Source organism: Leucoraja erinacea, chromosome 26 (genome assembly GCF_028641065.1).
Source record: "Leucoraja erinacea ecotype New England chromosome 26, Leri_hhj_1, whole genome shotgun sequence".
NCBI lineage: Eukaryota > Metazoa > Chordata > Chondrichthyes > Rajiformes > Rajidae > Leucoraja > Leucoraja erinaceus.
In genome coordinates, this window is record NC_073402.1 from 27,976,660 (window position 1) to 28,004,257 (window position 27,598).

Consider the following 27,598-nt stretch of genomic DNA (forward strand, 5'->3'; position numbering starts at 1 on the left):
CTCCATCTACTATTTCATGTTTAAATTTACCATCCACCCTTCAACACATTCCTAGACAAGAGGTAATATCTTTAATCTTACTTTGCCGATTCCCACAAACCTCTTCTAAACCTGGCCAACGAGAGATGCCAATTGTCACATCCAAACACCCTTTCGTTACCTTGTTCAATTCCAATCAAAATTAAGTAAGAAAGGATATTAATATTTTCTTCCACACCATTGATTGCCAACCAGTCATGGTATTATCTGCAAACTTTTATCTTGGCCTCATCAGAAATATATACAACAAAAACCAAAGGATCAGATACTCCTTTGTGTCCATCTTGTTATAAATGCTGATCTACCTGTCATCATCCATCCTGAAAAGGACGCCAACTTCCGGCAACAATCAGTGGAAGCCATCAATAGATGATGATGGTTGCAGAATAAGCTCAGGATACTTCCAGTTTCCAGCCCTGCGACATGGATGCTTCTGCTATGGGGCCACCAGATACTAAACACTGTGAAATTTATTGGCAAAAGCAATACACAAACATTCATCAACCATTGCTTTGAAGAAGATGTCCTCCTCTTGTTGATTAGTGATTTCCATGTTAATATTTCCCCTCTGGTGTTTGCTGAATTTCAGCTATGTTCTCACTTAGACTTGCTACAATAGTCATGTGTCGTTAGTTCTTGTTTTGTCACCCACATTTTGTCCCAATTCTTTCCAGTCTTCTTAGGTAAGTCCCAGTCAGTCTCAAGTATGTGTAAACCAGCATCTGCAGTTCCTTGTTTCTACCAGTGACTCCAGCACTTTGTGTCTTTGTAATAGTAATATATTTTATTGTCGTTGCACATCAGTGCAACGAGATTTAGTATGCATCTTCCAACCGATGTAATAAATAAATAAATAAACGTGGCGGCGTGACCATCCGAGGGAGACAGTCCAGGGGGGGTGGGGGGCACTCAGCAGGGCCGGTTCAGAGCCGCTATAGCTCTGGGAATAAAGCTGTTTCTGAGTCTGGAGGTTTGGGCGTAGAAGGCCTTGTAACGTCTGCCGGAGGGAAGTAGTTCGAACAGTCCGTTACAAGGGTGTGAGGAGTCTTTATGGATGCTGACGGCCTTCCTGAGGCACCATGTGTGGTAGATGCCCTCCAAGGCTGGTAGCTGTGTCCCAATAATCCTCTGCGCTCTGTGGACGACGCGCTGAAGAGCTCTCCTCTCCACCTCCGTGCAGCTGAGATACCACACAGAGATGCCGTACGTTAATATGCTCTCTGTGGTGCAGCGGTAGAAGGTTGTCAGCAGCTGTTGGGGGCAGACCAGTCTTTTTTAATGTCCTCAGGAAGAACAGTCATTGCTGTGCATTCTTGACCAGCGCAGCGGTGTTGGTGGACCATGTGAGGTCCTCTGAAATGTGAGTGCCCAGAACCTTAAAGCTGGACACTCTCTCCACACTTTCCCCGTAAATGGTGATTGGGGCATATTCTCCATTATGGGACCTCCTGAAGTCAATAATCAGCTCCTTGGTCTTGGGGGTGTTTAGTGACAAGTTGTTACGTGTGCACCAGTCCGCCAGGTTCTGCACCTCCGCTCAGTATTTTGTAAATCAGCATCTGCAGTTCCTTGTTTCTACCAGTTACTCCAGCACTTTGTGTCTTTTTTTTGGTAAACCAGCATCTGCAGTTCCCTGTTTCTGCCAGTTACTCCAGCAATTTGTGTCTTTTTTTTGCAAACTAGCATCTGCAGTTCCCTGTTTCTACCAGTTACTCCAGCACTTTGTGTCTTTTTTTTTGTAAACCTGCATCTGCAGTTCCCCGTTTCTGCCAGTTACTCCAGCAATTTGTGTCTTTTTTTTGTAAACCTGCATCTGCAGTTCCCTGTTTCTGCCCGTTACTCCAGCACTTTGTGTCTTTTTTTGTAAACTTGCATCTGCAGTTCCCTGTTTCTACCAGTTACTCCAGCAATTTGTCTTTTTTTTGTAAACTTGCATCTGCAGTTCCCTGTTTCTACCAGTTACTCCAGCAATTTGTGTCTTTTTTTTGTAAACCTGCATCTGCAGTTCCCTGTTTCTACCAGTTACTCCAGCACTTTGTGTCTTTTTTTTTTGTAAACCTGCATCTGCAGTTCCTTGTTTCTGCCCGTTACTCCAGCACTTTGTGTCTTTTTTTTTGTAAACCTGCATCTGCAGTTCCCTGTTTCTGCCAGTTTCTCCAGCACTTTGTGTCTTTTTTTTTTGTAAATCTGCATCTGCAGTTCCCTGTTTCTGCCAGTTACTCCAGCACTTTGTGTCTTTTTTTGTAAACCTGCATCTGCAGTTCCTTGTTTCTGCCCGTTACTCCAGCACCAAGTGTTTTGCTCAATACACCAGCATCTGCAGTTCCCCGTGTCCCCACCGCGACAGCCTTGTCCGGGCGGGTCCTCCGCTGCTGCGGGTGGCGCTGCCGAGCGAGCTAGTGGAGGCTGGGCGGGGCGGGGGTCGGGCGGACGGACAGCGTCGCTGATCGCCGCTCAGGCGGAAGATCGTGTGGAGGCCGGCTGCCGTCGTCTGTCCGTCTGTCCGTCTGTCTGCCCGTCCCGCGGGGGCTGAGTGAGGAGGGGTGTATTCGGTCGCCCCGGGAGAGTAGATTGTGAAGGAGAAGAGCGCGGGGGGCGAGGAAGATGTCGCGCAGCCTGTGGATGGGCGATGTGAGTGTGAGGCGGCGGGCAGGCCGAGCGTTGCCAGGGGCTGGGCTTGGGGGCAGCTGCCGCTGTCAGTCGGGGGCCGCGGCCAGGTCATCGGTGATAGGAGCAGAATCAGGCCATTCGGCCCATCAAATCTACGCCATTCGATGGTTACACAAAAAGGCTGGAGAAACTCAGCGGGTGCAGCAGCATCTATGGAGCGAAGGAAATAGGCAACGTTTCGGCCCGAAACGTTGCCTATTTCTTTCGCTCCATAGATGCTGCTGCACCCGCTGAGTTTCTCCAGCCTTTTTGTGTAACCTTCGATTCTCCAGCATCTGCAGTTCCCTCTTAAACACTACGCCATTCGATCATGGCTAATCTATCTATCTTTTCCTCCTAACCCCACTCTCCTGCCTTCTCCCCATAACCCCTGACACCCGTACTAATCAAGAATCTATCTACCTCTTCCGTAAAAATATCCATTAACTTGGCCTCCACAGCCATCTGTGGCAAAAAAATCCACATTCATCACCTAAAGAAATTCCTCCTCATCTCCTTAAAGATACGCCCTTTAATTCTGAGGCTATGACCCCTCCTTAGTCCTGGACTCTCCCACTAGGTCTGGCCCCTGGATCAGCCTCATCCCAACAATAACAGTAGCTCAGCACACCCACCCATCTGTCCCGAACCCAGACTATGATAAACTGCTGGTTTTGGTTCTTTGATTATGTGATTTTCCAGTGTTATGTATCACCACTCCTATTTATCAAGCACAAAATGCTGGAGTAATTTAGTTGGCCAGGCAGCATCTCTGGAAGGGAGGACTTCCATTCCCTTCACAAATTCTCTTCAATCCCCCTTTGTTCTACCTAGTGTGCCAGAGTTTGTCGATTGCATTTCTGCATAGTATTATCTGATTTTATTAGATAGCATGCAAAACAAAGTTTTTCTTTGTACCGCAGTGCACGTGACAATAATAAACCTAAACTGAAGAAGGGTTCCCACACGAAACATCGCTTATCTTTGTCCTCCACTGATGCTGTCTGATCTGCTGATTTACTCCAGAACTGTTTTACCCAAGATTACTGTATCTGCAGTTAGAACAGAACGGTACAACACAGGAACAGGCCCTTCGTCTCACAATGTCCGTGTTGAACATGATGCCAAGACTAACTCCTATCTGCCTGCACATAATCAATATAGTTTCATTTTCTGCCTACCAAAAGTCTCTAAATGCCATTATCTTACCTGCCTCCATCGCAACCCCTGGCAGTACATTGCAGGCACCCACCACCCTATGTAAAAATAATTTCCCCACACCTCCTTTAAACTTTGCCCGTCTCACCTTAAATCCATGCCCTCAATTATTTCCATTCTGGAAAAATAGTTCTGACTGTCCATCCTATCTATGCTTCTCATAATTTGATCTACTTCTATCAGAACTCCAGAAAAAACATTATTTGTTCAGTAATTCCGTGTGACTCCTCTCTCTAATCGTAGAATGGCAATTTTCACCTAAATGCAAAATCATGTGTTGCCCAAGGGAGCAACAAGTGGAAAAAGCTAATTGGATTTTGTCATTAGAAGAATCCCATACTAATTAAAGTATTTTATTTTGTAAAGGATAGTTTTGTTCTAGAATATTGACCGTAAACATTTAAAAAGTCAACATGTAAAAAAACACAAAGTGCTGGAGTAACTCAGCGGGTCAGGCAGAATGTTTGGAAGCCGTGGTTAGGCGATGTCTAGGGACCATTCTTTAGATTGCACATAATTCTTTAGTCAAAATCTAGCTGCATCCCTTAATATTTCTAACTGGAATAATTGTCAGTTTTAACAAATAATTTCTGAAATTGAAATGACTAAATGTAAATGTATTTCTTAATAAATTGTTACACGTTGAAATAACATAGTGGCCTAATTCTCTGTATTTTTTTGCAGTTGGAAAATTATATGGATGAAAATTTCATCTCAAGGGCATTTGCCACAATGGGTGAAACAGTAATGAGTGTAAAAATTATTCGTAATCGAGTGACTGGGTAAGAGCAATTGTTCTATTTGGGAAAAAAATATTTGTTAAAATGTTATCATCATATGACAATTAAAAAATACAATATATCAGTAGAAATTCTTATTGCATGGTGTGAAAAATAACACATTTAAATTGGTAATTACATAATATTTGGTTCCTCTTTAATAGTGCATTATTTATTCCATTTTAATGTAATCATCTTAATAGTTGATAAAATCTGTGATAATTGAGTAACTGCAATTGTTCAGGCCTTCGTGGCGATCAGATGAACTTTTAACTATTCTTTTACATCCAGGACACCCGCAGGTTACTGTTTTGTGGAGTTTACAGATCAGGCAACTGCAGAACGATGCCTGCTTAAAATCAATGGAAAAAAACTTCCAGGTGCTTCACCTGTAAGTATTTTGCGCAGGATGCTAATAAATGAACAAATATATTCAATAATGCTGGTGTGTGTAATATGGCAATGTTACGTTAGTTTGTACCTCAATTGTTACTGTATACTTGGACCGTCTAAATTCATGTTCTGACAATTCAGTATTTTAATAACTTAAGAATATTTTTCTATTCAGCTGATATGTTTAATTTGAACAGTTTGAACTAACTGATAGTAACATTTGTGAAAGGGCATACCAAGGGTTCCCGTCACACAAATACTGCCCAAACAATATGACACATTGCACAGGTGGTAGAGCTGCTGTCTCATAACGCCAGAGACATGGATTCAGTCTGACTCCAGGATCTGTCTATGTGAAGTTTGTAGTTCTCCTTCTGTAGCTTTCCCACAAATTTTCCCCACATTGCAAAGATATAGAGGTTGATACATAAATTGAAATTAAAAAAAAAACTGTAGTTGCTGGAAATCTAAAACCAACATGAAAATGTTTTGTCAAAGGATGTCTGACCTGAAACATTATCTCTGTTTCTCCACCCACAGATGTGGCTTGATCTCCTGAGTATTTCCAGCATTTTTTGTCTTTGTTTTGGGAGGTTAATTAGCCACTGTAAAATGTCCCTAGTATGTAGCTGAGAGATAGAATCTGGAGGAGTTGATGAGGCGGCGGGGGGGGGGGGGGGGGGGGGGGGGGGGGATTTAATAATGGGATTAGTGTAGGATTAATGTGTAGTTTATGGTCGACGTGTTATTGGGCCAAACGGATTGTTTCCATGCTGTCTCTATGAAAATAATACTGCAATTCTAGTGCGCTGTTGTGTTCTTTTAATGCATGACCAGGTAATTAATGGACACATTTGCAAATAAATGTAATGTCTAATGAGATTTCAGTGCCATATTGTACCTCTGAAAAATCAAGTTTTGTAACTGACATTTATATAACAGTCCTTACATACTGAAGCACTTTATAATTACAAGGTCTAAATAAATACGATATACACAAGGAGAATATTGCCAGCAAGGTAATGAGGGAAAGGGCTCTGAAGAATGTGAATAAATTAAATCTCTTGAAAGTATGAGAGGCAAGGATTTGAGGAGGATTCCTGAAGCATATGCTGAAATGAACAGAAGTGGATCCAAGGTCTAAAATGGGGAGTGTGAGCATAGATGTGCGAGGGCACAGGCAGGGAATTAAGTGATACTAGGAACTAAAAAAATGACGATAAATATCTAAAGTGAAACTCTGATAATCCATTACCCTTGAAACTTTTGTGGTGCCTGACTGTTGGATGGTATTCCTTCTACCACCCAAAGCCAGCCATGTGTCACTGTTTTAACACATTACAAAGTATTACAATAAATTTACCAGTGAGGTAATGAGTTTAAAGGAAGTTGGGTAAATTATAAGCATTCCGACCTCAGCTCTGGCTAAAGACATAACCACACTTCTGATTTCTGGTGTCCCATACCGCATTCCTGGCTCTCCAGTCTTCCAGTCCAGGCCCTGTCACTGTACCTGGCTCTCGCTCCAGACTCTCAGCTGTGGCCTTGCACTTTGCTTGCAATCTGGACCATTAACAGGTGTCAAATCATCTAGCTTTCGGGAAAAAAAATTGTTTGAATTTTACTATATTAGTTTATTATTGGATAACCTTCTGAAGCTTTACCAGCAATATTAACCACTTCTAATCCTCAGTTAGACCGATACATGTTAATTAAAATCAAACTACATTACCGCAGATAACATTGTTTATTGTTGCTAGCAGCCCAGAAGATTTAAGCTTAACTATGCCACTTATGGAAAGCAGCCAGATAACAGGTAATTTATTACTGGATATTCATTCATTCATTTAATTGTGCATTTCGTGAGTCTCTGTGAGTAATTTAAAGATGATTACCTTGGTAATTCTGCTTATTAATTCAAACTCTAGCTTCCCATATTTCTTCAGCAGCATTTCCCTTTTCGTCATGGCTAATGGGACTTCATGCGGGTCGCACTTTTCGGATCTACCCCTTTCTCGAACTCAGAGAGTTCATTCTGAGCAGTTATCCTTAACCCTGGCACTAGGAAGTCACTACAGCCTTTGAGACACATACAGTGCCCTCCATAATGTTTGGGAGAAAGACCCATTATTTATTTATTTGTCTCTGTACTTCACAATTTGAGATTTATAATAGAAAAAAATCCCATGTGGTTAAAGTGCACATTGTCAGATTTTATTAATGGGTATTTTTTATACATTTGGTTTCGCCATGTAGAAATCACAGCTATGTTTATACATAGTCCCCTCATTTCAGGGCACCATAATGTTTGGGACACATGGCTTCACAGGTGTTTGTAATTGCTCAGGTGTATTTAATTGATTCCTTAATGCTGGTCTAAGAGAGCTCTCAGCACCTAGTCTTTCCTCTGTTTTTTCCATCTCTTTTGGAAACTTTTATTGCTGTTTATCAACATGAGGACCAAAGTTGTGCCAATGAAAGTCAAATAAGCCAGTATGAGTGAGAAACAAGAATAAAAGTTAGAGACATCATCCAAACCTCTGGCTTACCAAAATCAACTGTTTGGAACATCATTAAGAAGTAAGAGAGCACTGGTGAGCTTACTAATCGCAAATGGACTGGCAGGCCAAGGAAGACCTCCACAGCTGATGACAGGAGAATTCTCTCTAAGAAAAAAACCCAAACACCTGTCTGACGGAGCAGAAACACTCTTCAGGAGTCAGGTGTGTCTTTGTCAATTACCACTGTCCGCAGAAGACTTAATGAACAGAAATACAGAGGCTATAGTGCAAGATGCAAACCACTGGTTAGTCATGGCCAGGTTACAGTTTGCCAAGAAGTACTTAAAAGAGCAACCAAAGTTCTGGAAAAAGTTCTTGTGGACAGATGAGACGAAGATTAACTTATCTCAGAGTGATGGCAAGAGCAAAGTGTGGAGGAGAGAAGGAACTGCCCAAGATCGAAAGCATACCGCCTCATCTGTAAAACACGCTGGTGGAGGTGTTCTGGCCTGGGCATGCAAGGGATATACAGCAATGACTTCAAGCAGTCATTGCATGCAAAGGAATTACTTGGTCAAGTTCTTTTGAAAGTTCTGGTCAATATCCTATCATCCATCACCTGCTCTTTCATAACACTGTTGCATATACTAATCAGAATCATGTTTCACTCATCCATCACCTGAAGAGATGTATTTGATTTTCTTTGTTAGCATCTCCAGACCCAATATTCTCTGCTTTCCTCTAATTCTGACCTACCCTTCAGGATCTGCCTTAATCTTATCATAAGTGGTCATATCTTCAGTTACCTGGCCTGTGCCTTTGTGAATTTCATCCACAAACATTCACATTTCTTTCTCCATCTCCTTTAAGGCTCTCCTTAAAGTCTATCTCTTTGACCAAACATTTAACTAACCCCAGTTGGACATCAGTCTGAAGAAGGGTCTCGACCCGAAACGTTGGACATCATTCTGAAGGTCTCGTCCCGAAACGTCACCCAATCCTTCTCTCCAGAGATGCTGCCTGTCCCGCTGCATTACTCCAGCATTTTGTGTCTATCTTCGATTTAAACCAGCATCTGCAGTTCTTTCCTACACAATTAACTAACCCCACTAGCATTCTGCTGTGGCTTGGTGTGAATTTTTGTTTGATTAGATTCCTGCAAAGTGCTTTTACCCATATACATTTAATTAGTTATTAACTTTTCAGAAAAGTTGAATGGTTTTTATAATCTTGACCCAGTGTAAAAAGATGGTAATTTTATCCAGCAGTGACAAATTTCAGTAAAATTAAATTTCTACATCTATTTCTCTTGACCAAAATAATAAAACCAGTGCCTAAATATTTAAAAACATTAAATTAAAACGTGCTGTGAAACAGCATGTTGTGAAACAAATTAAGTTGCGAAGGAAACAAGATGTAAAGGATTTATTGATCATGTCCATATTAACATTTATAAAGTCATTGCTGAAAATTAAGCAGTATTTCTCTTTAGTTTAATACATTTGAAGTGATATTCATGACAGATGCATTAATGCATGTTTTCAATTTTTTAACTTTAATGCTTGGGGATGAATATTTGTCATGTATTTTCTCTAGTCCTGAATACTCATTGTTTGTTGGAGATTTAACCGCAGAAGTGGATGATGGAATGCTTTACGAATTTTTCGTTGAAAAATATCCCTCATGTAGAGGCGGAAAAGTGGTATTGGACAATCTAGGAAACTCCAAGTATGTAGTAGTTTCAGATTTTATGAGAAATAAATTTAATGTTCTGTGTATTTGAGTTTCTCGTTATACCACCCATATTCTAGAAGTTGCCATATTGGTCAATAACCTTTCTTGCGATATCTCAAAGCCAAATATTTTAACTGATCTATGCAATGTATGGATAGAGCAGAACAATGCATTGGGCGCCACTAGCAGGTTATAAGTTGGTGCATACAGCTTATAACACAAATCACTACCCAATAACCATATTAATCTATTGGAACCAAGGTCACTGTTCTGTTGCACCTCCAGTTTGCACGCACTAAACATTATTCCATTTATCTTCCATCAATACACAGTGGACGGCTCGATTGTAATTATGTATAGTCTTTCCACTAACTGGATAACGCATAACAAAAAGCATTTCACAACACCTTGTTGCACATGACATTAGACTAAACTAAATAGTTACCCATGTTCAATTCAGACTTTCAGTAATTCTGTATAGAGTTCTACATAAAATGTAACAATTTTAAATGAAGAGCTCTATTAGTTTGTATGTAATTCTACATGGATTTAACATCTGGACATCCAAATATTTATGTTTAATGGGCTAATTGGAAATTTGTGACCACGAGCTGAAATTGTTGAAGATGTGACATTTCTTGCATGGAACTGCTTTAGCCTTGATTTTACTTCGGAGTCACGTGAGTGATTCCGTGAAGAACCCAGCAGGTACTGCGCATGCGGCATAATCGCACAGCTGTGCAACGCGGCCAGCGGGAGTCGGGCTAGCTCCCGCATCCAAGGAACGAGAGGTAAGTACTTACCTTAATCGGGCCTTGTGGTTTTTGCTCCAGGGGGAGCAAAGTAGAGAGGCATGGTGAGCGGCCCCCGTTTCGACTCCAGCGTGGAGCCGACAGTGGACGGGGAAAAAGCGCTACCCGGACCGCAAACGCTGCGGACCAAAAGCGCTACCCGGACCGCAAACGCTGCGGACCGCTGCAAGGAGCTGCGCTATACCGGTCCGCTGAACAGCTGTTTGGTGAACAGCAGCGGACCGGCGGGAAGTTTAAAAAACCCGACCAGCAGCCCTGCAGACTCCTGACCAGGAGAATCACCGCCCGGGAACCGCCACAACGCCGCCTGGAAAACGGCAGGCAGCCTCTACATGCAGGTAAGAGAAAAATCTTCCCAATTTACAGGTTCTACAGGAGCCAACTTCCTCCAAAACTGGAACAGGTTGGAGAAGGCAAAAATAAGTATGTCTGTCTCCCCAAGCCAGAGGAGGTCATGGAGTTCACCTCCAGGAGAAAAGGGGCACTGGCTGAATGCCAAGGGAGCTGACTCCTACCCCAGTGCTATTGCACTAGCCATCTCCCTTGTCGAGGGATTGATGCAACAGCGGAGTTTGAGCTATGCCTCCTCCAATTTAGCACACCCTTTTGCTCCCTCTTTTGAGGCTAGCTAAGGAGGCCAGGGCTGGGCTGGCTTAATCGCTGGGCAGGCGGACGAGAACAGCAGTATGCCAGGGGAGCAGGATCAGGAAGAGCTACTGGGTGTCGTGGGCCACTACATGGCTCCTCCACGCGACCATCTTCCCAACAAAAGTCCTGCAGGAGCAGGCCTTTCCAGAGGCAAATCCGCAGGCAGCTGGGTCAGCAGACTCGCAGACAAGCAGCGAATTCTACAGAAGGGTCAAGATGTTACCGCCTTTGCTCGCCTTTTCCACGGATTATACTCTCCCAGGATGAGACTATCCCATTGCACTACCAGGGGGCTGACGCCTAAGATGTTCCCAAATTTGGGATACTCGACTGAACAATGGTGCATATAGACCTGCCCGCAACCCCAAATATATGGGGCTATGCAAACCGCTGCTGCGGGAAGAGAGGCAGATAAACCTGTGCGCCTCATGAAGGCAGGCCATGGAACGAGCAGGACATCGCATCCAACACCCAGCTGGCAGCACCCCTCGGCATCCACCAGTGAATCAAACAAGGACTGGTGAAAGCCTGGCGACCGCTTCACTTTACCCCCAAAGTTCTTTTTAGACGGGGCCCAGAGCGGAGCCGTGGGAAGATGCGCCGCCCCACCGACAGCACCAGCATACCAGCAAACTACGCCTTCATGAAAAAACAACAAACATGGAGGTAGGTAGTCTGGTTCCTCCCGTTTACACTAAACAAGGGTGTTCTACTAACTGCGTGGGGGGGCATTTACACTTGTGGATAAAGCATGGGATGCTGTCACAAATAACTAAAATATACTCAACAGTCTTAGAGGATAAAAACGAATTCAAATTGGGCATATTACCGCCAGTTCAGCAATGCGCCCAAAGGGCATTTTCTCCCTCTAAGAAAAGAGAAGTGAGAAGGTCAAGCTGAACTAGAAAGGCTCATTACTAAACGGATCAAGGGAGTAAACATGAGCCATTGGAATTTGTATCGAATATATTCACCAAAACTACAAAAGATGGTGAATGTAGCATCATCATTGATCTAATATCACTAAATAAATCTGTTGAGTATATACACTTTAAGATGGACATGGGTTCTTGTCACTGCCAGACATCTGATCTCCCTAGGATACCTATGGGGAGCATTGATATGGAAGATGCTAACTATCTTATACCCATACACTAGGATCATTATAGATACCTAAAAAAATTTTACCTGGATAATGGATATCCCGGTTAGGGCAACCATGGGAGCATATAGCATTCCCCATGGTCTAACCTCAGCCCTAAACTATTATATATGGCCATGAAAATATTAAGAAAACAAGCATAATCATGGCATATATTGGATGATATCCTCATATTAGGGGAAACAAAGGAATTAGCTGTGGCAGCAGTTCTAGCTACGAAACAGCTCCCTAAGCTGAGGTTTATCCCACGCCCAGATAAACCAGAATTGAAGCGTTAACTACCAAGGATTATCTGGGCTTCAATAATAATTCCGTCCATATGACTGTTACTTTGCCAAGGCACTTGGGTCACTATAATCAAATCATGAATGTACCCACTGAAGCTATATCACAATTAAGGTGGTGGGCGACATATTTGGCATAGTTTTCAGCCCTATTATCATCACCAATCCCAACCTGGTTATTAAAAACCGATGCCAGTACTTTAGGCTGGGGAGCAACTAAACTCCATATCCAGCACAGGTAACAGATGGACCAATTCACAAACATCGTTACTACACATACCGGGCATCAACTACTTGGGATTGGTGATCGCCTATTGGGCTAAAAAGCATATGCATTTCAAATGCAGCACGTACATATGTGGTTACGGATTGATAATACTATGGTGGTGGCTTATATCAACCATATGGGGAGCATAATAATCATTATTGTGCAACAAAATGGTCAAACAAATCTGGCAATGGTGTGTCAAAAGACATTTTAACTATCAGCTGCCTATGTCCTAGGAAGCTAGAACACAGTGGGAGACACCATGTCACGGGGTAAAATCCATGATTACATTCAATAGATGTCAAACCCTAAATATCTGCTAAATTTATTAAGCAGTTTGAAAGCCAGATATCAATTTGGTTGCACAAGACGGAATCACCAGTAACCCATGTATGTGACTTAGGAACCAGATTAGAGGCAGCAGCGATAGATGCCTATACGCTGGAAGGGGGAATTTCTGCTTTGCCTTCCTCCCTTCTGCCTCATCAGACGGGCACTTCGCAATACAGAGGGATCTGTCTCCGAGATATTGAACGTGCCCGACCGGCCTACACAGCCATGGTTCCCAGTTCATCACGACACGGTGGGCGAGTCACCTATGGATTTCCCTAGTGGACCATGGTTGCTGACTCAACCCAGTATCAGGCACAAGCCACCCATGCCAGGGAAACATCAAACTCCTGGGTGCAGGGTTTGAATAGACCTTACCAGGGACTGGGATTATCCAAAGGAACCATTACCACCATGTCGGCATCCCTGCGAACAGTCACTAAAAGCTAACATGGGTAAAATACTGCCACGACGCAGGGACAACGAACTATTCAACCACTGACGTATTGGAGTTCCTGGAACATCTACACCATGACTAAAAGGTGAGTTACAGTGCCGTAAATACAGCATGGAGCGCCTTATCTGCTTATCTAAAACAGCATGTCAGCAGAGCATGGGATCCCATCCACTGAAGGTATGAAGGGCAACTATAATATAAGCCCCAAACACCCAGGTATATACCCATGTATGGGACATTGGTGTGACATTGACATGTCTCAGAGATGGCACCAGCCAGATCCCTCAGCTTGCTTAATCTATGTTTTTAAAAAACGCTCGTGCTTATGGCTCTCGTACACGCTCACAGAGTCCAGTCACTCCATAAACCAGACTGGATAACATGGTGATTACCCCAGACGCATCACGTTCATATTTAGGTCTGGTAAAATCTAACTCGCAGGTATATGGGACTAGGCGAGATTATGAGTTCGGCACGAACTAGTAGGGTCGAGATCGCCTGTGTTTTCCGTGCTGTAGTCGTTATATGGCTATATGGACCAGGAACGCCCAATTCACTGGTGGGATTCCGGGCCTACCCACCAGAGTCCAGGTTGAGTGTGGTGACCCATCTACTACTATATATAGACACAACCCACAATCTTAGAGGGAGAGGAAAGCCTATGGGTCAACCACAGTAACCCAAGACGGGGTACGAGCCAAACCACTCCAAGGTGGCTCGAACAGGTACCGAAAGCTGCCGGAATAGATAATAAATACATTTAATCCCATTCCACTAGGGCAGCATTGGTATCAGCGGCTGAACGAATGGACATCCCGGTTGACCACATTTTCAATACAGCAGAATGGTCAAGGGAACGGCGTTCAGAACATTTTGTTTTTATTACAAACCGTTGATAAACCTGATTTAATTGCAGGAGAATATTACAAACTGCAATATTAATTTAAGCTCAGAGGAGCTCTTTTATGTTGTTATTGTTAACAAATACCTTTCTGTTTCTTTTGAAAGCAGATCAACTGGTTGATTACGATAACACTTCCTCCCTCATAAACTTCGGCAGTGAGTGAAATAAAAACTGTTACACGGTTTGAAATCACAGACCTTTGAAGTCTTCACGGAATCACTCACGTGACTCCGAAGTAAAATAGTTAGATTAAACGAGTACTTACCAGTATGAAGTTTGATCTGTATTTTATGAGGAGTTACGGTGAGGTATTACGTGCCCGCCGCTCCCACCCTCATTATATAGATCAAGCTAATAAACTGATGTCTCGTGATCTTTACTATCTTACTTCAAATATTGTGTCTATTCTGTGATTCCACACCGCTGCTTCGAAGTATGCCGCATGCGCAGTACCTGCTGGGTTCTTCACGTAATACCTCACCGTAACTCCTCATAAAATACAGATCAAACTTCATACTGGTAAGTACTCGTTTAATCTAACTATTAAAGGACTTTGTTTCACCTGGACTGTTGCTAGATTCACATGTGCATCTTCTTCCAGATAGTTGGCTTCTTTAATGTTCCCTTAATGAACATACCCCAAACTACCTCTACATCCCAAACATAATAATCTGCTCAACCATACCTCAGATTCACATTTTGCCTTCTGATACCCTCTGTGCCATCCACCCCTCTGCGCTATTTCCTCTTTTCCACACTTTGCTCCTACCCCTTTGCCCATGTGCTCCTGTCCCCAATTCATTTCAACCAGAGTCCTTTATAATGGGGGCGAGATGCTGTTTATTATCAAATACAATGTTTTGGCTTGTATCATACAATATCAGAGGCCCCACAGTCATCCAATCCCAAAACTGCCATGCCCAGGCCACCCATTGCAAAGTAATCAAGTTTGAGATAAAACAATAGATTTTTTTCTCTTTTTTTATAGAGGTTACGGCTTTGTGAAGTTCTCGGATGAAGCTGAACAGAAGCGAGCACTTGCCGAGTGTCAAGGTGCCATTGGCATCGGAGGAAAAGCTTTAAGGCTGAGTGTGGCAATACCAAAAACGTAAGCAACATTGGAGAACCACAAAGGTTGGGCGTTGCACTTTCTGATCCACACTATTGAATTATAATTAGAAACGTTTGGCAATGTAGCAGTGTCTACATCTAGTTAAGTCATTGTAGAATGCTCTGTGGTAAATTGATGCCATTGTGCCACTCAAATATATCAGTATCGCAGAAGATCTTGCCTGCAATGACCAGTTTTAGTGGAACAGTTCCAAGCTGAGAAGAATATTTTAAGATATGTACGTTAATGCTAACGTGCATATAGCCAGAAGATTTTTTGGTTCGTGATAAGAGTTGATGATCTGTGAAGAGTCAATTTCGACAAAAAATTGCACATTGTCTATGATACAGCGTGGAAACAGGCTCTTCATCCCAACTTTCCCACACCAGCCAACATGTCCCAGCTACATTAGTCCCACCTGCCCACATTTGGTTTATATCCCTCCAAACCTGTTCTGTCCATGTACTTGTCCAACTGTTTATTAAACGTTGGAATAGTCCCAGCCTCAACTACCTCCTCTGGCAGCTTGTTCCATACACCCACCACCCTTTGTGTGATAAACATTATTACATTTAATTAGCAAAATCATATCCAAGTTCTAGAGGCAATAATTATAATCAGGATTGAGCTCAAACTAACCGTTTTGCTGTTATGTCTATGTTTACTTGCATTTATATCCTGATTATCTAGAACATACAGTCAACAATAATTTTTAAACTAGATAGATCTCAGTTACTTAGCATAGACTACCATGTATCATTTTGCCATAATGTGACAAATAAAATGACTTTTAAATTAAATTTCAGAAACCGTGTAGTGAAGCCACCAGACTACAACCAGACATATACCTACAACTACAGCCAGTATTACCAGCCATACCAGAATTACTATACTCACTGGGGATATGATCAGTACACTGGCAGTTATAGCTACAGTTACCAACAATATGGTTATACACCCAATACCATGCAGGTAAAGTAATGGAAAGTTTGAAAACCAGACCACCACCTCCAGCCCCACTATATGTTAAATTGATCTAAATATTTAATCGTTGAACATCTCCTATACAGAATATTTTGTTGCCATTCTACTTAATTTTCTCATGTTTGGCTTGAATGCTGTAGATTGATTTTATCCTTGTTTTCAATCAATCGCCTACATTAATTTATAAACATTGTGGAAGAAAGCAGCTATAGAGTATAAATTAAAGTTATATTTGCTCGATTTGAATGTTCAATTTGGAGGTTATTCAACAATTTGTAGGTTTTGCGATGCATTGAACGAAAGGACAAACATGTCAAATAGTACGGAAAAATAGAAAAGCAGAAAATGATTTAGATAGAATTACTCCAAGGAATGCTGGTGTTCGCAGAGATCTGGGAGCACAAGTAAAGAAACAAATTAACATGCAGTGCAACATTTTTATTAGGAAGGTAAATGGAATATTGACCAATCAAATCAGCTAATTTATTTGTTGACAGAGTAGATTCAAGGAATCATTTGGTCTATTCCTGCATCTATTTAGAATGTGTTTTATATCATAACAGATGTGTGCTACGAATACCATACTTGTAAATACCATGACTAAACATCAATTATCAAGAGAAATAGATATTGTCCCCTTCCTCCCCCCCCCCCCCCCCCCCCCCCCCCCCCCCCCCCCCCCCCCCCCCCCCCCCCCCCCCCCCCCCCCAACCTTTTTTGATGTTGTCTGATCTGTTAAATGAGGGATACATTTAAATAATCTTAATTAGAAAATAGAATAGAATAGACCATTCGGTCCCTCGAGGTAGCACTGCCATTCAATACGATTATGGCTGACCATCCAGAATCAGTACCCCGTTTCCTGCCTTCACCCCATGTCCCTTGATTCCTTTAGCCCTAAGAGCTATATCCAACTCTCTCTTGAATTATTTATTATTGTCTGTCTTCCATTATGCATTTTCTAATGCATTTTTGTTAGTAGAAATAAAGTCCCAACAAAGTAATTTCACCAGTATTGCTAAGTATATGAGAGGTGTTAAAGTTGAGTGAATGAACAATAACATGTTTTCCTACAGTTTAGGTGAAATTGTACCTGCCATATCTTTCTGCTGCTCATAATGATGCGCCCATTTTTGTTTTTGTTTTAAATTAAATCCTGGCAGTGTTCAGTGTAGGCATAGCCTGCATTTATTGCTCATGCCTAATTATCCTTGGGTGACTTTCTGGCCTTGTCTGTGTCAGTCACAATCTTGTAGGTCTAAATGTCATGAAAGCCACGTAAAGATGACAATGTTCCTTTCCTACAGGAATGAGTGACACCTGTTTCCAGATTATTAGTCTAGACCGAGATCATTATTTCTCTGCGCACTATATTCATTATTCAACTGTCTTATTGATTTTTTTTGGTTTTCTCTCTAAATGTAAAACAGAGTTTGATCTCTAAATGTGTCTGATTTTAGCCTCACTGAAAAGTTTTGTGACCACACATTTCTAGCATGTGCAACCTCTCCCTTTCGACAGTCATTCAGTTGTTTTTTGTTTTAAAATTAATACTAACAAATTCACATGGTTCAACATTCCATTGATGGGATCCTTTCAAAAGAGTTTGTGCGGGAAGTTGACGAACAGACAAAATAAGCAGAAATGTGTTGAGATATAGAGGGTGTCAGATGTTAGATATGTGAATTTGAAATCAAATGCCTGTTGTTTACAGAATTACGAAGAAGTTGGAGATGATGCTCTGGAAGGTAAGCTGAACATTTTTTCCTCCGTGTCCAATATAGTTGTAACCAAACCCTTGTGATATTTTTAATTGACTTCTATGTTTTCTAATCATAAATTGTAAAGTTATTATAGTCTAGAAGATTTAAAAAATCAAACTTGTTGGGCAACAGCAATCCATAGGAAAACCTCACATGTTGAAACAAGGAACTGCAGATGGAGCAGTAAAATCCTCACAAGCTTGATACCTTATTTGTCTCTGACTCTTATATATTTTTCTTCTTCTTTACACTTGCATTACTATTTGTTTGTTATTTTAGAAAATAATAATTAACTCAATCACAGAAGAAGCCCTTTTCACTCTTTATATCTGTTCTGTGTTTTTCAATTAGAGCTGTCCAATTCATACTTTTGCCATTCATTTGTTTTTCTTAGTGTTTTATTAAATTTATTTATTCAGTTCCCTCTCAAATTTTGTTTCAAAATCATCTTGTGGTCGATTTGGGAATGTATTCTATACTCCCATTACATGACATTTTAAGTAATTTTGTTCAGACGATCAGAATTTTCCTAATATAAGTTTCTAACGTAGATATTGATATGAGTAGATTTTCACTAAAATTATACAACAACATGATCTCTTTACCTTAATGATATATTCTTTAAAGATGCAAAACTTACAGAAAGTTATGGAGTAATGACACACCAAGTGATATTTTAGACTTTAGAATTAAAGCACGGAGAAAGGCACTTCGACCCACCACGTCAGCAGCGACCAGCGATCACTCCATACACTAACACTATCCTACATACTGGGGATAAATTTTTTTTCAACTTACAAAAGCCAATTAACCTATAAATCTGTACGTCTTTAGAGTGTGGGAGGAAACCAGAACACTCAGAGAAAACCCAAATGGTCACATGGAGAACGTTCAGATGGTAGTCACGATTGAACACGGTCTCTGGCCCTGTAAGGTAGCAATTCTTCCACTGAGCCACTGTGCGCCACAATTTCCTGGCACCATTATGCCACTTTGCTGCCTCCCATGCCTAGAAGTTAATTATTACACTCCTCCCAATTACAGTCAATTCACTTTTCTCATAGATTGAAGCTATTTTCTTGCCAATCCCACATTGATTTATAAGTATTATATTTAATGATTTTTATTTACTCCAAGTTACTCCCAATATGATATCTTACAAAATATCAATTTATTATTATGCATGATAAAATGTTTTTTGTATGGTGGTTTCTAATCAAATGAGATTTATTTTTGGATTAACATAAAGATTAACATGAGATTTACAAATGGATTAACATAAAGGCAAAATATATTATGGCAACTTCAAGTTACATGACATCTTTGTTTCTTGTTATCTGATGATTTTATCACACAAACACAGGCTAATCTCAGCAAATGATTTTAATTTACTATTAAATTCACGATGCGTCCCTTGCTATTTTTGGTTCTTACCACAGTGAACTGTTCTGCCAGTCAGATACTGCTTGATTCTCAGCTTGCATGATGTCTTGCCAGCAGGCAAGCTGTCATAGTTATCTAGCTGCCAATATTGAAGAAAGAAAGATCTTATGTGACAATTGACAAGTATAATCTTAATTATTTTAAGGCTGTGGAATTGCACTAATTTTAGGGGTTCAAAACAGTCATGTTAAAAGTGGCAGCACGGTGGCCTAGCTGTAGAGACCCGGGCCAGAGACCCGGGTTCAATCACGACTACAGGTGCTGTTTGTATGCAGGTTGGAATCTACCCATGACCTGCATGGGTTTTCTCCCACACTCCAAAGATGTACAGGTTTATAGTTTAATTGGCTTCGGTAAAATTGTAAATTGTCCTTAGTGTGTGTAGGATATTGTCGGTGTGCGGGGATCACTGATCGGCGCAGATTCAGTGGGCCGATGAGCTTATTTCCATGCTGTATCTCTAAACTAAACAAACCTTAACTAAAAAGCATTTTTTAAATAGTCTTCATTAGTAATCGCAATCTGTTACAATTGGATCACATATTTGCAGGAAACATCACACCCTGTGCATAGATAGATGTCCCAGTATATGGCAATGTTTTGGTCATCTTTTTTCTGGTGGTTGGTTGCTGGATGCATTTCCAATTCATTCTAATTAAGGAAAATATGCAGAAAATTATCAAATGAATGTTTGTGTTCCATTGGGAGATTTAAATTATATTTAAATTCACTGAATTCACATTTGCAGGAAAATTGGGACTTTGATTTTTGGAATTTGTTCAAGCACCTGCTGTTATACAGATATTAAACATCTTTTTTTACATTGAGTCAATATCTGCCTCCGATTAACTGACATATTTTTTTACATTGAGCTGCAAGGTTATATTCCTGTTAACTTTGATTTCATGCCACTATTTGTGACACGTTAAAATTTACACATCAGTAATGGAGCAGTTTATTACCGGGTTGTTGTGTAGCCTACACTGTGCCTTTTAATACAGTTTCACTGGAATTATTATTCCACATGGGATTGAAAGTTTGTATACAGAAATGTCTTCGGCTTTTGTTTTTATTCTTTCCATGTTTGTCTTTTTTCTTTGCACCACTGCAGTTCTTTAGGCAAAGCCACCTTGTGGTATCTCACTTTGGCAGCTCAGTCAGGCTGTTGAGTCACAGAGACATACATCATAGCTGAGCATAGTCATTCATGGTGTTTGTGTACACACATTCCAGCAGGAGGCACTGGATAATGATTAGAAGTGGAAAACCTTGGCTTATTTTTCATCTCTCCAACTAGGGAAACTATTTATTACCATCCTGTCTATACCTCTGGCTCAAGCTAGATAATTGGCCACAGACTCAGACTGACTGAGATACTACCATTTTCTGTCCTGTGTGTATGATTGACAGTGTTGGAGTTTTATTTATTTTAAAAAAAAAAACGAGATTGGTGTTTAAGAAGTTTGAAGAGAACACACATTAAGAAAACATTCCACTGCAAGTATGAAATTTTAGCTCGGAAGTTACTTAAGAATTTATTTAAGAATTAAAAAAACTGAAAGTTTAATTATAAAGCCTTTGCCGTGCTGGCCAATACAATTCCTGTATGTTTAAGGGATCGTTACTGCTGCTGCTGCCTCATTAATGCACTGATTATACTTATTTGGCTCAGTGCATCATGGGAATATGCCTCTACCTGCTCAAGGCCTCTCCTTTCCGGGTATATTCCTTCAGCCAGGAGGATGGGGTGGACAGAGCCAAGGACTTCTCCATGACTACAATCACCAGTGCTGTTCCATGTTCTGCTGACAGGGGCTGTATTTGCCTCGGCGAGACAATGTAAGTCTATGTCTCCAATGAAAAACTGTATTTTCAGTGGTTGCCCCACCTAGAGACCCCATGGGAGGTTCACAAGTGACCCAACTTCCCTATGATTTTTAAGTTGCAACTACTTAGTAATGAGCTACGTGGTTGGAAAGTTGAAGTGTCACAATCGGCAATTTTTCTTTCAAGTACCTGGATTTGAGTGAACAGTTTAAAAAAATTAATAAATTTGTGAACATTTTTTTAAACGGTCACTTTCTTGGCACAAATCTCAATTCATCAATCGGTGATTTGAATGCAGCATTCTGTGATTCTTTGTTTTGTATTTAACCCATAATTTGGCTGACCTCTTGTGAAGCAGGGTGAAAAATCCAGCGGGTGCAAAAATGTAGCATATCTGGCGTAACATGGACAGGCGACATTTAGGGCCATGACCAAGTCACCTGTCCATTTCCCTCCACAGATGTTGCCTGACCCATTGAGTTCCTTAGGCAATTTGGTTTTTTTTTGCTCAGGTTTCCAGCATCATCCCCCTTGTGTCTCCAAGTAGCATATTTGTTGGAGACTCCAATGAAGGACATTGTAACATAGATATTTAGAGCATGAAACCCATTGCATTTTTCAAGATAAATGCTCAGCGTGTTAGACAACATCTTTGAGATGAAAAACAGAAATAGAGGGTCAAGATAGAACTGCAAAAATCCAAGAGGTAATACATGTTCTATGATGTTGAGAAATGAGGATGGGGAGAATAAAAGGAAAGCTCTGTGTGAGAAACAGCTGTGATAAATTGACAAAAAGGCTGATGGTGAATGACTAACCGGTTGCAATTGGATAAGAAACAAAACATTGTAGAGAGGATGTGCAAACGGGAGTGGTAGAATTGTATGAACAAATAGGGGGCTGTGATGCACCTAGTTTGTAGATGTGGTCCTGTACCTCGAGTTTCTCTGGATTATTGTACGAGATTAATGAAAGAAATCAAAATCTGAGCAAGATGGAGAATTTAAGTGCCAAGACCATTCTTGCAGTTTGAACAGAATCTTCTTCAAAGTTGTTCCTTAGCCTGTCTTGGTTTTCGCCAGTGTAGAATGTGCACCAAATACTTTGTACTAAATTGAGAAAAGTAAATTGCTGTTTCACCTAGAATAGATCTTTGGTGTTTGGGCATTTGTAAAAAAAGCTTCACCTCCTAGAGCCATGCTGCATGGATTTTGTATTTTAATTTCAGATATTTTGCTTCAATTTATTTCTAAATTCTTAGTTCATGTTCTGCATCAAGTGACTCTCACAGGAGCTTTGTAACAAACATTCATTTTATTGTGCTGGATCAAACTTCCCAATGTTTTCCCCTTGCCAACTATTAAATCTCTTCAGCCCTCCCTCTGCACAACTCTGTTCTTTACACTTCCTTACCTCGCTAAAAGCCTAATTTCCAGATCCTTTTTGCTTATTCCTGCTGATGCAAGCATCTTTTATTTTTTTTTTTTATTTTCAATCCAATTCCTTCTGGCTTTTCTGTTGCAAGTAAATACTGACAAAGCAAACTACAGTTCTGAATGTCAGAAATGTCAGATAAGCCTAATGTTATATCGGATTGAAGTTGAAAACCTCTAGATCTTCAATGATGTGATTCACTGTGACCCAGGTGGTGTGTAGTAGCACAGGGCAGCTGTCACCACTCAACCTTCTGTTAACAAGACCCCATGGGACCTCAGCTAGTCTGAAGGGTTTCGGCCCAAAACGTTGCCTATCTCCTTCGCTCCATAGATGCTGCTGCACCCGCTGAGTTTCTCCAGCATTTTTGTGTACCTTCGATTTTCCAGCATCTGTAGTTCCTTCTTAAACACATCAGCTAGTACTCAGTAGGATTCAGCAATATGCCCCCTACCCTTTTTCTTTTCAAAGGAAATCATTCAGGACTTTCCTGTTCCCTAAACCAAACCACTGGTGAAATAAATAAATCATGGCCTAATTTTGTTAAACAACTGTCTTTCTCGATTTATCCATTAGTGAATTTAGCTAAACAAACTCCCACATGTTATGTATTTCCACACCATTATAGCACGCTGGAGAGAACCAAGTTCTGAGACTGAATCCTGGCCTGACGTAGATTCAGGCTAAGAAATGTGCTTGTTATGGCAAGAGGAAAAAGCACTTCGACCTAAATGGTGACCTAAAGGTGACCTAAAATTGCTTCAGATCATACACATGCTAGTATCTTCACTGCCTTCATATTTTTATTTAAACTTCACTTTGTTAACAACAATTTTTACCTTCTTACAGTTCTGACATTCAAATTTTACATAACCCCACAGTTTGGCCCGATGTACCAATACTGCCTCTTTGAAAGCACAATGAGTGCCACTCTTTCCCATAGGCCAACAAGTTAGTTCATTTTGGTTTTGAGGATTGTATACCTGACAACATAATACATCCTCAGTGCTCCACTTATCAGTTTGGAATTTGTGCTTGTGTCTCCGGTATAGTCTGGAACCCATGGGGTTTGATTCAGAAGCAAGATCCTCAGTGTGCACCAAGCTGATGTTTTGGGTGGAGCAGAATATTGGGAGATAATTGTAGCGAATAGAAAGAGAATGTCCACTGAACTATTGTTGCTCACCGCAACTTTGAGATGATGATAGATGTTGAAAATGTCTGACTAAAAATTGTCCAGTATATTCCAGTTATCCAACAATGGCATCACTGATTCTTTAACCTAATCATTCTAGATGCCATGCATCAGAGCACCAATATATGAAGCTTAAAATAGCCTCAGAAGACATATTAGAGTCTGCACCAAAGACCATGGGCAGAGGGAGATCTGTAAATCTAGATGTAAAATCTTTTTAACATTGTGCCAAATAACTTTGCTTAATAATTAATAGGGCAATGATAATATCATATATCCAGGTAGAGCACATTGCAAGAAATAAGAATTTTCATGAATATTTTGTGATATTAAGATTTTATGTTTCATGGATGTGTTATCGTGATTGAACGCTCTGGAGTCAAAACCTTTTATTTGGCCACATGCAATGGATTCCCTCCTCGACGGGAATGATTTCTGTAAATCCAGTCCCACCTCGCATGAGCAGATTTTCAGGAATTCAGTCAAAAAAAACATAAAAAGAAAAGCAAAGTGCAATGGCCGTTTTTTGAGATTGAAAAGGTAGAGATACTGCAACTAGCAATGTGTAGATAGATTCAATGCTGGCATGGCTTAGAACACAAAATTATGGGGTAACTCAGCGGGTCAGACGCCATCTCTGGAGAAAATGAATAGCCGACTTTTCGGGTCGGGAACCCTTCTTCAGACTGCTGCCTGCCCGCTGAGTTACTCCAGAACTTTGTATTCTGTCCAAAATTTACACATCTGCAGTTCCTTGTACCTACATGGCTTATTTTGTTTCCATATTCTTAACCAGGGACGAAATGATTAAAAGAAATTAAGATGTAAGTAATTAAATCTGCTGTGGACTATTAACCATTTGATCTACAACTTTTTAATGTAAATCCATTGCCATTTATTTGATTTTCTGGGAGGAAGAAAAGAGTATGACGAGATTTGAATTATTTTTACTTAAGTAATGTTTTGACTATGCATGGTATATAAGACAGTAGAGTTGCTGCCTCACAGCACCAGAGACCGGGGTTTAATTCTATGTTGTCTATGCGGAGTTGGCATGCTCTCCCTGTGACCACGCAAGTTTCCTCTGGGTGCTCCAGTTTCCCTTTGCATTCCAATGATGTGTAGTTGGTACGTTAATTAGCTGTAGTACATTACCTCTGTTGTGTAGGTGAGTGGTAGAATTAGGAGAGAATTGATGAGAATTTTAAAAAAGATTAGTGTGGGATTAGTGTAAATGGGTGGTTAACGTTGTGCTGTTTTTATAGCTTTAGTTCTTTCAACCTTTACTATTGAATGATGAAGTTTCTCACTCTTGTGCTGTAGAATATCATCTCCGATGTGTGACGTCTATATTGAAGTGCCATTGTTACATTTGTCATGTTCCAGATCCAGTTCCTCACTTGGATGTCGAAGAAGCTAACGCACAATTCATGGAACAGAGTGAGGAGTTCTACGACGCACTCATGAATTGCCATTGGCAGCCATTGGACAGCGTTGCATCTGAAATCCCTGCATCGGCCATGGCCTAGCAGGTTAACATTGCTTCAAAAAACCATAATTCCAGATAATCAGTGGGATGTGTTTATCCCTTCGCTCTCATGATTTTCTGGTTATGGCATAATTCTTGTTTAATATGGTTCTTACTGTGACAAAACAAATGCTGCATCCTCTTGTTCTGATTTTGTGCAACGTTTTAAGCAATCGATAATTTCAAAAGATTTTTTTATTTAAGAAAGTGGATCTGCTTCCCACAATGTTAGAGTTAGGGCTGTCCAACTATTTAATTCATAGTTTTGGAATGTTTTAAAATATGATTTTAAATAGGAGTAGGTGAGCCTTAGATGTTACATGGCGTTTTCATAACCATGAGTAGAGGTTCATAGGTATTACATGAATCATAACACCAAAGAGTGCCTTATGATTCTTTTTTTGCATATGTTATATTTTTACACAATGAGTTTAAAGACTAAACAATTCAAATACCCACCGTAACAAAGATTCCTCGCATTATGTCTGTATTTTTGCTTAAGTACAACATTCGACAATGCAGAATTTACAATGTTATTAATATTCACATTTAGAGCCTGATACAGTACTGGTTTATTCACTACATACTTGTGTGTGTGCATTTATGTCATGAATTTTGATACTTCTAATCCTCTGGGGAAGTTTTGTGTTAAAATCTCCCTAGGCCAGCTGAAAAAAAGGTATCATTATGATGTATCATTGTGAACCTTTGAACAGTAGAGGATTCGTTTTTGTTTTTAAGATTCTCAAAACAGGACGTAATGGTAGTTGTGATTAAAAAGTGACTGTAGGACATTGGTACTGGTATAATTTCTACTCAACATCTACCTCCAATGCACGGTTGTGAGATTACACACTTTGATAAGGCACAGGGTCAGATTTGCTTTCAGAACTGCATGCAGCAGACTTTATCTTTGTCGGAAAAGAGTTGCAGTTCACCCCAGCTAAAGTTACAATTTATAGTTTAAAGAAAATGGTGAGTAAGATTAATGAAAAATATTTTGTTAATTCTGCTTGTGCATCTCACCATTTTTCATTCGGGTATTTTTCCAGCGTTGTTTCCATGACCTGGTTGCAGTCTCACTACTGAGTAGGACTCAAGGTTTGTAAATTTATAAAAAGCTATGATATAGTGGGGACTTATTTGTTAATAGAAAAGGTGACAGGCATTTATTTAAGGCTATTAAGTCCTGATTGCAAGTGTTAATGTTTACATTTTCTTAGTTATGCCTTTGTTAAATTTCTAATTTTATGATATCCAGAAGCCCGTGAAAGCAAATTTATTTTGTAAAATAAAATAAAGGCATCTTTTTTAAACGAAATTTATGCGGTTTATGAGCTTTTTTTGGACTGAGTGCTGTACTTTTCCCCTATCTGAATGTCACAAATTAACGGAACCTGATTATGGGGCAAAATCTCTGCAGGGAGCTCATTTGGATCTGTTATAGCTCGTTATTTTAATTAATAACGCACTGGACATTAACCGAAGCACAAATGTTGAAACTGGAAATGCCTCTTGCAAAATCCTCCAACCCTGCCTTTTGCAAAGATGCTAACCCTTACTCCCAATTTCTCCGCCTCCACCGCATCTGCTCCCAAGATGCTTTTCATTCTAGGATTTCCAGATATCCTTTTTCTTTAGTAAACATAGCCTCCCCCCCCCCCCCCCCCCCCCCCCCCCTACTACTGTAATTGATGGAATCCCTCACCAGCATTTCCTCTGTGCCCTGTAGTTCTGCTCTTGCTCCCCTTCCCCCCAGCCAGAACAAGTATAGAGTTCCCCTGGTCCTAGCCTCTGCACCCAACACATAATTCTCCGACATTTCTGCCACCTTCAATGTTATCCCACCACTAGTCACATCTTTCCCTTCCTCCCCCTTGTAAGTTCCTTCCAATTTATAATGATGACCAAAATCTGCTCTCAGTTTAGATTCGTAAAAACCAAAAATGAAAACCATATTCTGGAAAAGACTTAACCACGATTATTCAAGATTCAAGATTCAAGAGAGTTTATTGTCATGTGTTCCTGATAGGACAATGAAATTCTTGCTTTGCTTCAGCACAACAGAACATAGTAGGCATGACTACAGAACAGATCAGTGTGTCCATATACCATTATATAAATATATAAATATA

At 40.5% G+C, this 27,598-nt stretch overlaps 1 protein-coding gene across 3 annotated transcripts; it reads left to right on the forward strand.

Moving 5' to 3' along the window:
* Positions 1-2,460: 2,460 nt before the first annotated feature.
* Positions 2,461-26,784, forward strand: LOC129709882 (tRNA selenocysteine 1-associated protein 1-like). 3 transcript variants are annotated; one of them, XM_055656533.1, is made up of 10 exons: positions 2,463-2,670; positions 4,591-4,688; positions 4,977-5,076; positions 6,839-6,894; positions 9,176-9,307; positions 15,167-15,286; positions 16,096-16,261; positions 17,988-18,021; positions 21,152-21,318; positions 25,322-25,474. In XM_055656533.1, exons 1-9 carry the CDS (start codon positions 2,644-2,646, stop codon positions 21,286-21,288), a joined length of 870 nt encoding a protein of 289 aa, XP_055512508.1. In that variant the 5' UTR covers positions 2,463-2,643; the 3' UTR covers positions 21,289-21,318; positions 25,322-25,474. The 3 variants fall into 3 exon arrangements, with proteins under 3 accessions (XP_055512506.1, XP_055512507.1, XP_055512508.1); XM_055656531.1 differs by lacking the exon at positions 21,152-21,318 and having other exon boundaries at positions 2,461-2,670; positions 25,322-26,784; XM_055656532.1 differs by lacking the exon at positions 21,152-21,318 and having other exon boundaries at positions 2,461-2,670; positions 6,842-6,894; positions 25,322-26,784.
* The last annotated feature ends 814 nt before the right edge of the window (positions 26,785-27,598 follow it).

Bases quoted from the DNA above. Each gene is read 5' to 3' on its own strand.
- LOC129709882 (XM_055656531.1), top strand. From the start codon at position 2,644: ATGTCGCGCAGCCTGTGGATGGGCGAT. The intron at 4,689-4,976 runs GTAAGAGCAATT...TTTTACATCCAG, and splicing joins ATTCGTAATCGAGTGACTGG to GACACCCGCAGGTTACTGTT. The intron at 16,262-17,987 runs GTAAAGTAATGG...TGTTGTTTACAG, and splicing joins ATACACCCAATACCATGCAG to AATTACGAAGAAGTTGGAGA.